This window comes from Simochromis diagramma, unplaced genomic scaffold (assembly GCF_900408965.1).
Source record: "Simochromis diagramma unplaced genomic scaffold, fSimDia1.1 OVJJ01000061.1, whole genome shotgun sequence".
In the NCBI taxonomy this organism is placed as follows: Eukaryota; Metazoa; Chordata; class Actinopteri; order Cichliformes; family Cichlidae; genus Simochromis; species Simochromis diagramma.
In genome coordinates this window covers 806,728-819,459 of record NW_024386945.1, presented here as the reverse complement: position 1 = coordinate 819,459, position 12,732 = coordinate 806,728, and the positions used below count along the sequence as shown (strand labels likewise).

The window sequence follows — 12,732 nt, the reverse complement described above, 5'->3', positions numbered from 1 at the left end:
CACAAATATTATCATTACGTTTATAACTGTTTACTTGTGTAATTATCCAAACCTTTATACGTTTTCTGCTTTTTGTATTTGTTTTTTGTACTTGTTTGTTTTTTGGTTGCATTTAGATCTAATGTAAATCATCTGCCAGCATAATGAAAGACAACTTAATGATTCATCAGAGTTCAATACACCAGGAACAGACGAGGATCCTAACTGCATTCTGTTGGTCTTAAAATTAAGTATGAAAGCTCCTAAATCTCTCCAAAAGTCACCTGATCCATCTCTATTATGTATTGATTTACACTGAAATGCTGTCAAATCAAAATCATAACAAACTGAACATAAATAAATGCATTTTTAAAAATGCTCTCAATCTGTAGAAGTTATAGCAGTTATATGCTTCACTGTGGCATTGAGATACACCATAATATCTGAAATGTTATGTAAAATGCACAATGGAGAGGGTTTTTTGTTTTTTTTTTACATTTTATTCTAACAATAGGTCACACACAATGCTAAGTGAGGCCTGCAGAAAGAAATGGGAGGAATGCAACCTTAATGAGGATTACTGAAGGGCTTGTGACTCCCTAAATTCATCCGGCTTTGTCCTTCCACCAACTTTAAAGTCACTCTGCTCAAAGTTTTATTGTCTCCGTATCATACGCCAAACGGCCACACGTTTTAAACCTCTTTTCAAACAATGTCCACATTCACAGCAAATCCTGATCAGACCTTTTTCATCTGCTGAACGTGAACCCTGTAACACCCCTCAGGCCTCATCTCCAACATGTACCGCCCCTTAGCATGAAAATAATGATAAAATAATGCAAAAATTTAAAGAAATAACAGTAGATTAGTCGTAGATTAGAAAGATTTCATTGATCAGCTGCTAAAATGTTACTAAGTTGTAATAACAACATTAATTAAAATTTAAAAAAAATTAAAGCTGTGATTCCAAACCCAGTATAACACACTAATCCAAACCAACTGATGTGGAGAAAAAAAATTATAATTTTGCTTCAGAGTTCTGTCTTTAGAGATTTTTTGATATTACTTAATGTACACCAGATTTCAAGACTGTTATACACACATTTCATTCAAGATGTAAACCCCCTCCTGAACACTGGAAATGAGGATGAAGACCAACAAATAACCTCCTGCAAAACAAAACCTTGACTGGACCCTTAATTGTGTTTCTACAAGTTACATAAAATGGGATTGATGGTGGGATGTTGTTGCTATCTGCAAAAATCACAGATGAATATAAGACTGGACCAATCCTCTTATTTAACTGCAAGAAAATGAACCTTCACTTGTTGCTTTGGCTTTGAAGCTTTTATTTTACTTCCTGGTGTCAAAATTCAGTGTAAACTCTAAAACTGACTTTTTCTCCTTGATGTGACCTGGTTAGGAGGCTTTGCCACTCCAACATGAAGATCTTCTGTCACAGAGTCAGTGTAAGCCTGTCTCAAGTCGGCAGAGAAAGAAGGTGCACTACGGTGGACTAATGTTGCCTTTTATTCATCTCCATATTTGCTGTGGGAAGTTGCACTGGTTTGGGAGTGGCTTTGTGTGTCACATTTGCTGTGAGCCCGTGGCTGTGATGGGATTGGATTGGATTAATTGAAGGCAGGTGTATTTGACTGCAGTGATACTCTAGTCGACGAATAGCCCACACTACAAATGCTGCTTTGAAATTTTGTCTCTCTGTGCAGGTGTGCCATATGGCCAGATCTAAGACGACTCTGTGCAGGCCAGGACTATAAGCCGCAGCCTGAAGGCAGAGTTGGGTTGCTGAGGCTGGAGTGATTACTGGCCTTCTACTTACTGGGTGGTGGGTCTGTGGACAACTGCTGATCCCTGTTAAAGTCGTTGACATGTAAAATACAACTGACTTGGGGCATCGCTGACTCTGGCCTTGGATTGTGTGTTTTATCCATTTTGCAACTGCGACACTGGACTGTTTTATGCTTTCATTTTTTTTGATCATTTTACTAATAAATTATCTCTTAGAATTGTATTGGTTGTCATCTTTAGCCCATGGCTGAGGTGGTTGGTCAGACCAAAATCTGTGTGTTACAGAAGGTGGGAAGATTTTTTTGCATTTCATGTCTTCACTGCTCAGTTTGGAGGTCTGGTCCAAGCAGAAATCATAATCCAAACAAGGCTTCAGTTTGTCTTCATGTGTAAATTTACTCTTTTATTCCACCTACTTGTCACTTAACACACCGAAAACAGCATTTGTTGCTTTATTAAAGAAAAAAACATGAAGGGTATAAAGAAAAGAAATGTATAAATCAAACATGGTTGTTAAAATAAATTACTTAAAAAAATTTTTAAAAAAGCAACAAAATGCAGGTTGGAACAGTTAAGCAGTGAACAGAGACTGACTTTCTTAAACACATTTTTGATTTGAGGACTGTCTCTTGCGTGCATTTGCAACAAGGTGCCAAATGAGTTATGTTTTGTGCTTTGTTGCCTAGCAACAAGAATATGAACCATCTCAGTATCCACCTTCATCTTTTTTCATCTTTCCCGAAAGCCTGTTGGGCAATAAAATCAGCCACGAAGACCAAGAAACTGACAGAAAATCAACACTTTTCATAAGATGTTGTAATAATAAGAATCTAGTGCCTCTGCTGATTTACAGTTTAAAGAGCCCCAGTCAGATGTCGGAAGTAACAAAGTACAAATACCTTGTTACTGTGAGGAGAATTTTAAGGCATCTGTGCTTTGCTTGACTAGATTGTGTTTCTGACAGCTTTTTACTTTTACTCCTTACGTTTTCAAAATAGGCTTGTTAGTTTTGGTTCGACACATTTGAGGGGAGATATTATGACGCTGCGAACCTTCACACATCAAACATCTGAGCCTAAACTGTAACACGTGAAAGGCAATTCTGTTGGTGTGTTAATCACCAGGAGATGTGGCATAAAAAACAGATGAAAGATGAAAAACATGACTTTGTGCCATAGTGAGGGGTTTTTATTTATTTATTCTGACTAATAGTAAACTCAAATTTAATTTCTATCACCTTAACAAACATCACCAAACACACAAACTGTTTGTGTGCAGTTTGTCTCACAGTGTGTTGCTAGCTAAAGGTCCAGCTGCTGTATTTCACAGGGAAGAAACAAAAGAGATGGAGAAAGATAAGAAAGACAGGACAGGAGAGGAAGAAGAGAGGTTAGATTTAAAGGTAAGGATTCCTCATTTAAAGCTGACATGCAAGTCCTCATGTTTTTAAATCAACTATTGGGTCTGTACGTGTGACATTGTGTTTTTTATATTAAGAAACATGCTGCTAAACAAACTGAGGTAAACTAACTGTGTTATTTAAAGGTGACATGAAAATCCTCTGTAGATTAGTGCAGGATCTGTACTGTTGTGGATTTAAAGTAAAGAACAGTGTGTGACTGGTGCACAGTGGCTGTGGTTTCACAGTCAGTAAGGTTACATCAAGTTTAGCAGAGATAAATCTGAAGCTAAACTCATGATCCTGAGATTCATTCACTGAATTCCACCTTTATACCAACTTTATACTGTCTAATATAAAGACAGCATAAACAGTGTACTGTCAGTGTAGGGGATGGAAGTCAGCCAGGAGAACTTTTGAGACATCTGCTGACATCTTGTTGAATTCAGTTGTGTAAATCCACAAAGAGCAGGAGTTCAGCTGATCACAGCCTGTACAATATGAAAATCTAGTGGAACTCTCAGTAGTGGGTCAGGGTTAGCCCACAATGAGTCAACTAACTTTTAGGGTTCCTCCGCCTGCTGAATCCGCTTTAACCCCTTGCCTACACTTTTTCCTCTTTAGAGGCAAAGTCATCCTCTTCAGTGTAGGCAACAGAAAATAGAGCTGTTTTTATTTTCATATTTCTTCTCTGCTGATGTTCTACTTAACCAGTTCAAGCTGAGTTACCTTCATTAGGATTAAAATTTAGACTGAAATCTCCTGCTTTGGATGTTAGTGTTCCTATCTACTAAAATTATTTTAATATTACATTAATATAGCACAAGGTTCAGTTAGCTTTGCATTAAAATAGGTGGTTTGAAGATTGGGGGCGGATTTGAGGGCAAAAGTGGGTCTAACCTGCTACTAAAAAGGTATCACTAATGAGTTGTATTTAGTTAGTTTTCAATTAAGTTTAATTCAGTTGTATGTATATAGTGCTAAATCACAGCAATAGCTGCCTCAAGGCGATTTATACCGTAAGGTAAGACCCTGCAATAGCACAACCATCACACCGCGGGCTCTGTACGTGCACACGCCTGCAGGGTGTCAGCCGCAGCGGTGGGCGGCGCTGTAACAAACCGAGTGAGAATGGAGGAGCTGAGAAGGAGAGCAACTCCGGTTTGATTGGAGGAAGTAAACACATCAACAAAGAAAGATGGCCGAAGTGATAGAGCTGCAGAAGCTTAAGGTTGGTATTTCCCTAAAATATGCACTTAATAACCCGCATTTGGTCGGTTTTTAAAGATAAAGATAGCTTTTAACCGGAGTTAGATGCAGGAGTGGAGGTCGGGGTTACGTTAATTAACCGTTTTGAAGGACAAAATGACGTCCGGCTGAGAAGGCGAACACCCGGCATGTGTTCAAAGAGCTAAAGGCGGGCTAACGTTAGAATACATCGGCTAAGGAGGGAGAAAAAAAATTAAATATGAAATTAATGTTAAATAACAAATACTGTCATATATATATGCACAAAGTCACCTACTGTCTCTGTCCTTCTGTAAGAACGTTAACAGCAAGTTAATTTGGCCGAGGCTAGCCCAACATTAGCTTTTAAAAGTGCAGCTCAGTTTACTCGGTCTCTGACTTTACATCCACAAGTGTCCTAAAATGCTGCCGCCAGGCTATTTGCCCTGTGCAAACTTATATCAAATGCTTCACAGGCAGTTTAGGGTTATATTTTAAAAATGTATTTGACTCCATCTCAGGCCACACAACATAAAAATGAGCAGTATGTGTAAACTCTGTGTGTTTGTGGAGTTTATGTGTCCCCAAAGTGTTGGGAGATTCCCGAGTCACAGAAGCCGAAACATTGAACACCACTTACAACAAAGAAATAAAGTAAATTATTAGATAAATAAAATAGCTCACATCACACAAGGGGTGCGACAGGAAGAGGGGAAATGAAACTAAAGAGGCCAGTTAGTAAAAATATAATAAATGAACGAAGGTAAAGATTTTCTGTCTGAGTGTGGTCTGGGTCTGTTTGTTATCTGTGTCCACACATTTGGATGCTCTATGCGTCAGCTGATGGAGGAATCCAAATAGTGTATTTGAGTCAAACTGGATTCAAACTCCAAGGGCAGTGATGGAAAACGATTATCTGACAACTAATGCAGAGTAGCTTCCAGGAAAAAAGAAAGAAAGAAAACATACCAGAGTGCATTACATTACATTAAAAGTACTGAAAAGGTGCTAGAGGAAAAATATCGATGGATAATTTGGTATTGAAATTTCTTTAAAAAGCAACCGATTTTGTTACCTAAATGGGCTTCTTATGTGATTTAATCCAATGAATTTCATGTGTGGTTGTTGTGTTTTCATATTTGTGTGCGGGCTGGAGACATCTATTTTTGACTATCCTAACTAATAGTTAGGGGCATTTTCATTCTGTAGTTTTTCTGGGATTTTTTTTTTTTTAAGAAGAAGAAAGTTGTCACAGCAATTATTAACCTGCTGTTTGTGCAGGCAGTCATATACCTGTGATGCACCCCAGCCAAGACTTGTTTTCTACAACAGAACTGGTCTTGAGTCCCATCCCCCTAATGAAAGCAAGATTGTGCCACATAAAAAGGGTTATTCTACATCACTGACACGGAGAATGAAAATTACTCATTCCTCTTTATACTTCTTTAAAGTCTGCCTGAAGGGCACGTTCGTAGTAGCTGCACTGTAGGCTAGTTTCTCACAAAAAAATGACAGGTACACAAACGTCTGCACTGAGACTTATGCTCACCAACTGATGATGAAATGTATCTTTTGCTGACCCTCACATATTCTTTGACCTGCAAATTTGTCACATCAACATAACAGAAGTAATAGTGTACATAAATAGTAAATGGTCTGTGTTAGATGGATTAATGACCAAAAGTGTCAGGTTTAAGTAAATGAACTCTGGTTTTTTATTTGTAGCTTGCTGAACTGAGGCAGGAATGCGATGCCCGAGGTTTGGAGACCAAGGGAAACAAAGGGGAGCTCATCGCCCGACTTCAGGCTTATCTGGAGGAACACGGTGAGGAACAATACCTTTCATACCGTCACTCATTTAACTCGCACGCTTGCACAAAACATTTCATTTACCTGCCTAAATAAAGGGCTTAAAATCCACCAATGTGAGACGTGAGAGAAGAGTCATTTATATCTGAAATTAGCTAGCTAAAACAGAGCTTGTCCATATTTGCTAGATCATCTTTATTCTTGTTACCAACCCAACATTATACATGAATAATCCACGTATAATGATTTTGAATAAAAGAAATGGTGTAAAGTGTTGTAATAGTTAAACACAGAATCATAATTATCATACCTGATTTTGCTGATAGTTCATTCATTAATTGCTTAATAATAAACAGAGTATACGGTGAGCGACGCTCACCATAAAAGAATGTCTGACTTTTCAAATGTATGATTTAGTAAAAAAAAAAAAAAAAAGTTGTATTGTGTAAAAAAAACATTTTTCTGTGTTTGAATCAAAAAGGGATTATGTTAAAATGAATGCTCATGTGAGAAAGTGCTAAAGACAAATCTTATTGAAGTGGAATTACATGAATAAATGAAACATAAAGTGACTTGTATTCATACTTGACTGAAGGCTCATATATGGTGTAATTATTGACAAATTATTTTAAGTATAACATAGAAAAGAATCAAATGTAATGAAGTGATTTAAGTGAGGTAACTTTTTCTTAGTTAAAAATGGTTGAAAGGTCGAAGATGGAGAAGACGATAGGGTATGTCTGGATATCAGGTGATTATATATAAATGACAGCGATTCGGTGTCCAGAGAGGGGGAGGCAAACAGCCACGAGAGTATAAAAGAAGGCACCTAGGAACATTCAGGGTAGTTTTTCCTCTAGTTCTTGCAATGAACAGAACACATCATCTTAAAATTTGGTGCTGAGGGTCCACAGTTAGAAAGTGCAGCAAGTAATGCCATAGGAGCCACCACCACACGAACACTTTGAACCTACAAATTGGTTTCATGTTTTTTTTTCTCTGCTCATTTTTGCCGTATTACATTATAAATTCAAGAAGATTTGGACTTCGATTGTTTTCTACTGGACATGTTTCCTTACATTCTACCTTTACGGGAGGGAGAAGTGCATCTTCAGGCCTGCATGTTCCCGATCTCCTCTCCAATCTCTCCCCTTTCAAAGATTAGAACAAAATCAACATTAGCTCAGAGTGTGTTAATTAGATAAGTGTAATTGAGGTGACTGATTGTTATTTTGTGATTCTTATTATTAGATTCTGCTTTTGCTTTGCTCCTGCTATATTGCTTTAAAAAATATCCTCCAATTAACATCTAAATTCCCTTTTTAGCACTTTGTGAAACGGTAAAAATCTGAGTATAGTTCATCCATCAGCTCCATTTGAACTCTGCATTGCCTGCTGAGTAATATTCATATGTTCAGTTTAGGGGTAGTTAAACAAAGAGCCGATTCACACTTCCTGTATTCGGGTGTTGGTCCCACAGATCGACAACCCCTGTAGGTGGTTACACGTGCATGTGATGGGTGTGACATAAATTGTTTCTACAGATGATGCAGATGCATTTTAAGTGTTTTCCATGTTTTGTTTTGTTTTTAAATATTCTGAAATTTATATATGTTCGTTCTTTTTTTCTTTCTTTTTTTCTCCTGTTTTCTGAACAACAGAGGAAGATGTGGACGTAGATGATGTGCTTGCAGAGGATGCAGTGGTAAATTTTTACAATGTTTCCCACAATATGCTCTCTTTAAATCCCCCTCTCAGACTGTATTGTGGAGAAGTAATTTTTTTTAAATGTATTTATTTATCTCAGGACTTCACTAAAGTTGAGAGTTCCAACGACGTAAAAGACGACAAGGATTCTGAAACAATCGAGCCTGAGCCGTAAGTTTATCTTCGTTAAATTTACCTTTTTTTGTTCCTTCAGCACTTATTGGCTGTGGACAGTGTGACATTTGGGTCTCATTCAGTAATATCTGTGTAGAAATGTTCTTATTAAGCAAATAATAAGTATACATTACTCTCAGATTTATGAAGCATATGCACCAGCGATGTTTGTCCTTACCGCTCCTAGGCAGCCAGCAGAAACTAAAATTTATGATTCGCGTCATCTTTTTGACGTTTGAAATTTTTTCTTTTTTACTTTCAGGCCTGCCGAGAAGAAGGTGGTGAAAATAACTCCTCCATTATCTGCCAGCGAGGTGTGTACAACCTGTTTGCATCCACTAATGACTTAAATGTGTCAGGTTAAATGTGAGTCAGAGGGGAATTTTAGCTCATAGTAAAGTTCAGTGGTCTATTTTTAGGAGTGTATATGAACAAAACATATAGATTCATGAGCAAAGGTAATACATCAAATGTATAGGTGTAAATGTAAGAGAGATTTTAATAGGAAGTATACAAAGTTTAGAGTTTAGACTTTACTTCATGTACAGCAGTAATGTCAGTTTTTTATCTAATTTGTTGAGCAGAGACTTCAGAAGAGAGCCGAACGTTTCAACCTGCCGGCGTCATCTGAAAGCAAGAAGGCTATACGTGCAGCAAGGTGAGGCCTTACCTCAATTATTTCTTCTTTCAAAATAACAGTAGAATAACTGTGCTCGCTGCATTTGGCTTTTTGTCCGAGAACACGATGAATCAGATCTTTATCTCTTTATTGTATCTTTCCAATGTTACTTTATTTTATTTCAGTACTTCAATGAAATCTGGAGCATTTTTTTAAGTGATCTTATTTTTCCTCATAGGCTTTTTTAAATTGTAGTTGTTTTTCAATTTGTTTATCATTTTATATTATATTTATTTTATTGACATTTTTTTGTATCAATAAAATGTGATAACTTAAAAATAGCATAGTTTATGCGACTCCTCCCTGAGTTAGCAATCACTTAGATGAATCAAACATCATCATACATGACAGAAATAATGGTCATGCCTTCTCGAGTAGCACCCATGTAGCTCATGAAGCAGATTTATGTTTCAGTAAATCTGTGTTAAAACTGAAACATGTGTTCTCCTATATTCTAGGTTTGGCTTACCTGCTACTTCAAGTCCCTCTCCAGGTCTGTTGTCACTCTTTACTAAACAAATGTTGTTGTTTTTTTTATAAGAAATGTATCGAAGCCAAGGACTGACTTCGTAGGCTTGTGTCAAAATATGTTTTTTTTTTTTTAATTGAATCTTTGTATTTTATTCAGAATTTATTTCTTTTATATGATGACGTTACAAAATGTTTTATTTTCTAATTGTACTATAGAGAAAAAACATAAGCCTTTGTAAACCTTTATACATGCCTGTATTATTGTAGTGCAATAATAATAATAGTAATACCATGATAGCACTAACTTATACTACTGCTAGAAAAATCTATTTTTTATAAAAGAAGAATTTTATAATTAATGTTATTTGTTATAAATGAATTCCGTTAAGAAGAATTTAAAATTTCCCAGAATTCATCAAAACTATCAACTAAATTTAAAACAGTTGTACCAGTTTAAACCACAAGATGGGGCAATGAGTCTGTTTCACCTTTAATTAAATACAAGGCATTAGTGATAGCTCATGTAAAATACATTAACATATATGAAAAATATTTTCTGTAAGATTGTGGGTTTTTTTTTGTGTATCTGCTTGATTTAAATGAGCAGATCATCTCCTTCATGTCAGCTTCTCTCACACCTCCAAATAGTTTTCAGTAGCTTATTTTGAAATCGTTCTATGGAGGTCTCATTCTGACCGCTTGATTTGTGCCTCTGCTCTACGCACTGGAGTGGTTGAAGAACTCACAGCGCAGAAGCAGCATGAAAAGTGAAAAATATCAAGTAATATGCAGAGCAAGACAGATTAAATCACAGAGCAGTTAAATTGGTCAGAAAGGAACTTCCATAGTTCAATCTAAAAATAACAGTTATGCTGAAAGCCATGTGGACGTGTTTGAGAAGATGATGTTCAACTGGAGATCAGCCAATCAGGTAATGTGTTTTTTGGGAATTTTTTTTTTTCCCCCATGAGATGTTACCTAGAACTTTTTGATCATTTCATACTCATATGTAGCCTGTGGAGAGCGATGAGTGCAGATATGGTGAACAATACTACCTTTTTAAATGTATTTCTGTATGTAACTAATTTAAAAATAAATGGAAAATACTTTTTTTTCTGGGAAATTGTTACTGCAGTAGTTTTCATTTAAAGTGAGACTTCATGCTCAGCCAATAAAAGTTGATAGTGCTAAACTAAAATTGCTAAATATAGATTTAATCAGTTGTAATCAGCCACATCCAACCCCTTAACAACAATATTAGTAGCATTAGTATTAGTAGTAGTGTTATTACAAGTATTTCAGTGTTTATTATGGTTTTTCTCACAGTTTTCTACTTTCTGTCTTTCAAACAGGTGTCGTTGTAAACAGTAAAGCTGCGGTAAGTGTCAAAGTAAAAAAAAAAAAATTCTGATCATTTATTTCTTTATTGCTCCATCTGACTCAAAAAGGACACTGAATCATCATGTTTGTCTCTGTTAAAGGTGAACGTCGATCAGCTGAAGAAGAGGGCAGAAAGATTTGGCATGAACGTCTCATCTATTTCTCAAAAGGTGAGCTCTAGTGTTTTTTTTTATGTGATGTATAAACTAATGAATCAGGGTTCATGCTGGACATTAAAAAGCCTGAAATTAAAATTAATCAATAAATCAAAATAAAAAATTCCTGTAAAGTTTACTCTATGTATTTATTTTGCAGATGATCTGTTTAAAATTGGAAGAAAAATTGTCATCATTATATTTGTGACACCACAAAACAAACAATAGCGTGATATGAAATGATAGACGTTTTCATATTGTCATAAAATATATGTCATTATATCGAACAGCCCTAATAGTACTTGTTTTTTCTTTATTTATTAACCCTCTTTAACCTCCTAGGACCTGACGTCCACATATGTGGACATCACATTTTGGGTTGTCTAGACCAAATTACGAAATTTTGCTCTACAAGGGCCTGACATCCACTTACGAGAACATCATGCTGCCACTGTTCTATCGAGATTTAAAACAAATGTCCTCTTATGAGGTTAAATGTTGTTCTGATTCTTTTTTTTCTTGTCTTTATTGTTTGCCCTTTTATTTAGTTTTTGTTTACTTTTCCTTGAGAATCTGTGCTAATGTTAAGTAATACTATATATTACAAAATAATTTATAGCTAAATCATTAATATTATACTGACTTTTTCAGATTGAGGAGGATGAGAAGCTTAAGAAGAGGAAGGAGCGGTTTGGAGCCCTAACAAGCGCGGGCTCAGTTGGTGGAGACGACGTCGAGGTACGATTTTGGTTTTGTGTGATTCATATTTCATCACAATGCCATGTGATTTAACCACAGTGAATGAAATAAAGAGGCTGATTAATCTTTTCTTTCTTTTTGTCTCTGCAGGCCAAGAAGATGAAACGTGCGGAAAGATTTGGAAAAGTGTAAATAAAGTGTGAAGTAGGGTTTTTTGTTGTTGTTTTTTTTAAGGGTTTTTTGTGACTGTACATCAGAGATTCCTGAGGATGGGAACCGGAATAGGCTAAAATCAAAAGTACAATTAAATGCAGCTGTATCATTTAAGGTAGTTGAAAAGCACATATTTGGATTTTTTTGTAATGACAGAATTGAAGGGGTGCAAACAGGAGCTTGTAAACAACGCAGAAGTTTCTCAGTTTTAAGATTTTTGCTCATCGTTTCAACTGCATTACAGTCCATTTTTCTAATGTATATCAAGCAAATACAGCAACAAGCAGCTACTTTACAGTAAAAGATGGTTAATTACTCATCATATAATCTTAAGACAAACTGCTCAGTGAAATCAATAAAATCATTTTACACATGAAACCATCGACGAGGTTGAAATGTTTTGTTCTGAAGCCGTTGCGTAAAGTTTTCCATTAGTGAAAGAAAAAAATTGATGCTTTTTATATAAACATGTTTTTGTAGAGTGTTCCAGTTATGATGAAACCTGTTATGGAAGTGATAACCGATTGAAACATCTAGTAGTTTACAGTAGAAATAGGAAAAGGAAGATTACTGACTGTAATTTGTTCTCACTGTGTGTTTAACTGTACTTTTGATTGATCAGATAGTCTGATTGGGGGGGGTTTTGGAGGGGGGCGGGGGCATCACTGATACACTGCTTCAGTTATCTGTCCATTTTATAACATTTTGTGATTTTAAAATAAATTGTTTTCAATTTTTTGATACCTGCGTCCTTGTCTCATCACTGTTGTTACTGGAGTTTGATCATCAGTGTGGACCATTTTAGTACTAAAGAACACATTCTGTCGAAGTGTAGTTTGTATTTTCCTCAGTTGTTTATTATCTTTAAATATGGCTGGAGTTGTGTGTTCATATTTCCCTCCAAGTGTGTGAACATTAAGAAATGTTATTTTTGACCCAGAGTCGGGCCAGTTAGAGACCCCAGTTAGAAGTTGTATGATTGTGAGGTTTATCTACATATTTCACAGAGATAACAGAACAAGGCAAATGTG

General features: G+C 36.1%; 1 protein-coding gene across 1 annotated transcript; it reads left to right on the top strand.

Moving 5' to 3' along the window:
- The first annotated feature begins 4,297 nt into the window (after window positions 1-4,297).
- Window positions 4,298-12,079, top strand: LOC120737474 (SAP domain containing ribonucleoprotein). The gene is made up of 11 exons (XM_040038199.1): window positions 4,298-4,418; window positions 6,140-6,239; window positions 7,885-7,928; window positions 8,031-8,101; window positions 8,367-8,418; window positions 8,689-8,762; window positions 9,242-9,276; window positions 10,607-10,632; window positions 10,736-10,804; window positions 11,441-11,527; window positions 11,639-12,079. The coding sequence occupies exons 1-11, from the start codon at window positions 4,386-4,388 to the stop codon at window positions 11,678-11,680; spliced, it is 633 nt and encodes a 210-aa protein (XP_039894133.1). The 5' UTR covers window positions 4,298-4,385; the 3' UTR covers window positions 11,681-12,079.
- The last annotated feature ends 653 nt before the right edge of the window (window positions 12,080-12,732 follow it).

Excerpts from the sequence above, each read along its gene's own strand:
- LOC120737474 (XM_040038199.1), top strand. The coding sequence starts at position 4,386 with ATGGCCGAAGTGATAGAGCTGCAGAAGCTTAAG. Across the intron at positions 8,102-8,366 it reads GAAACAATCGAGCCTGAGCC|GCCTGCCGAGAAGAAGGTGG; the intron begins GTAAGTTTATCT and ends TTTTACTTTCAG. Across the intron at positions 8,763-9,241 it reads AAGGCTATACGTGCAGCAAG|GTTTGGCTTACCTGCTACTT; the intron begins GTGAGGCCTTAC and ends CCTATATTCTAG.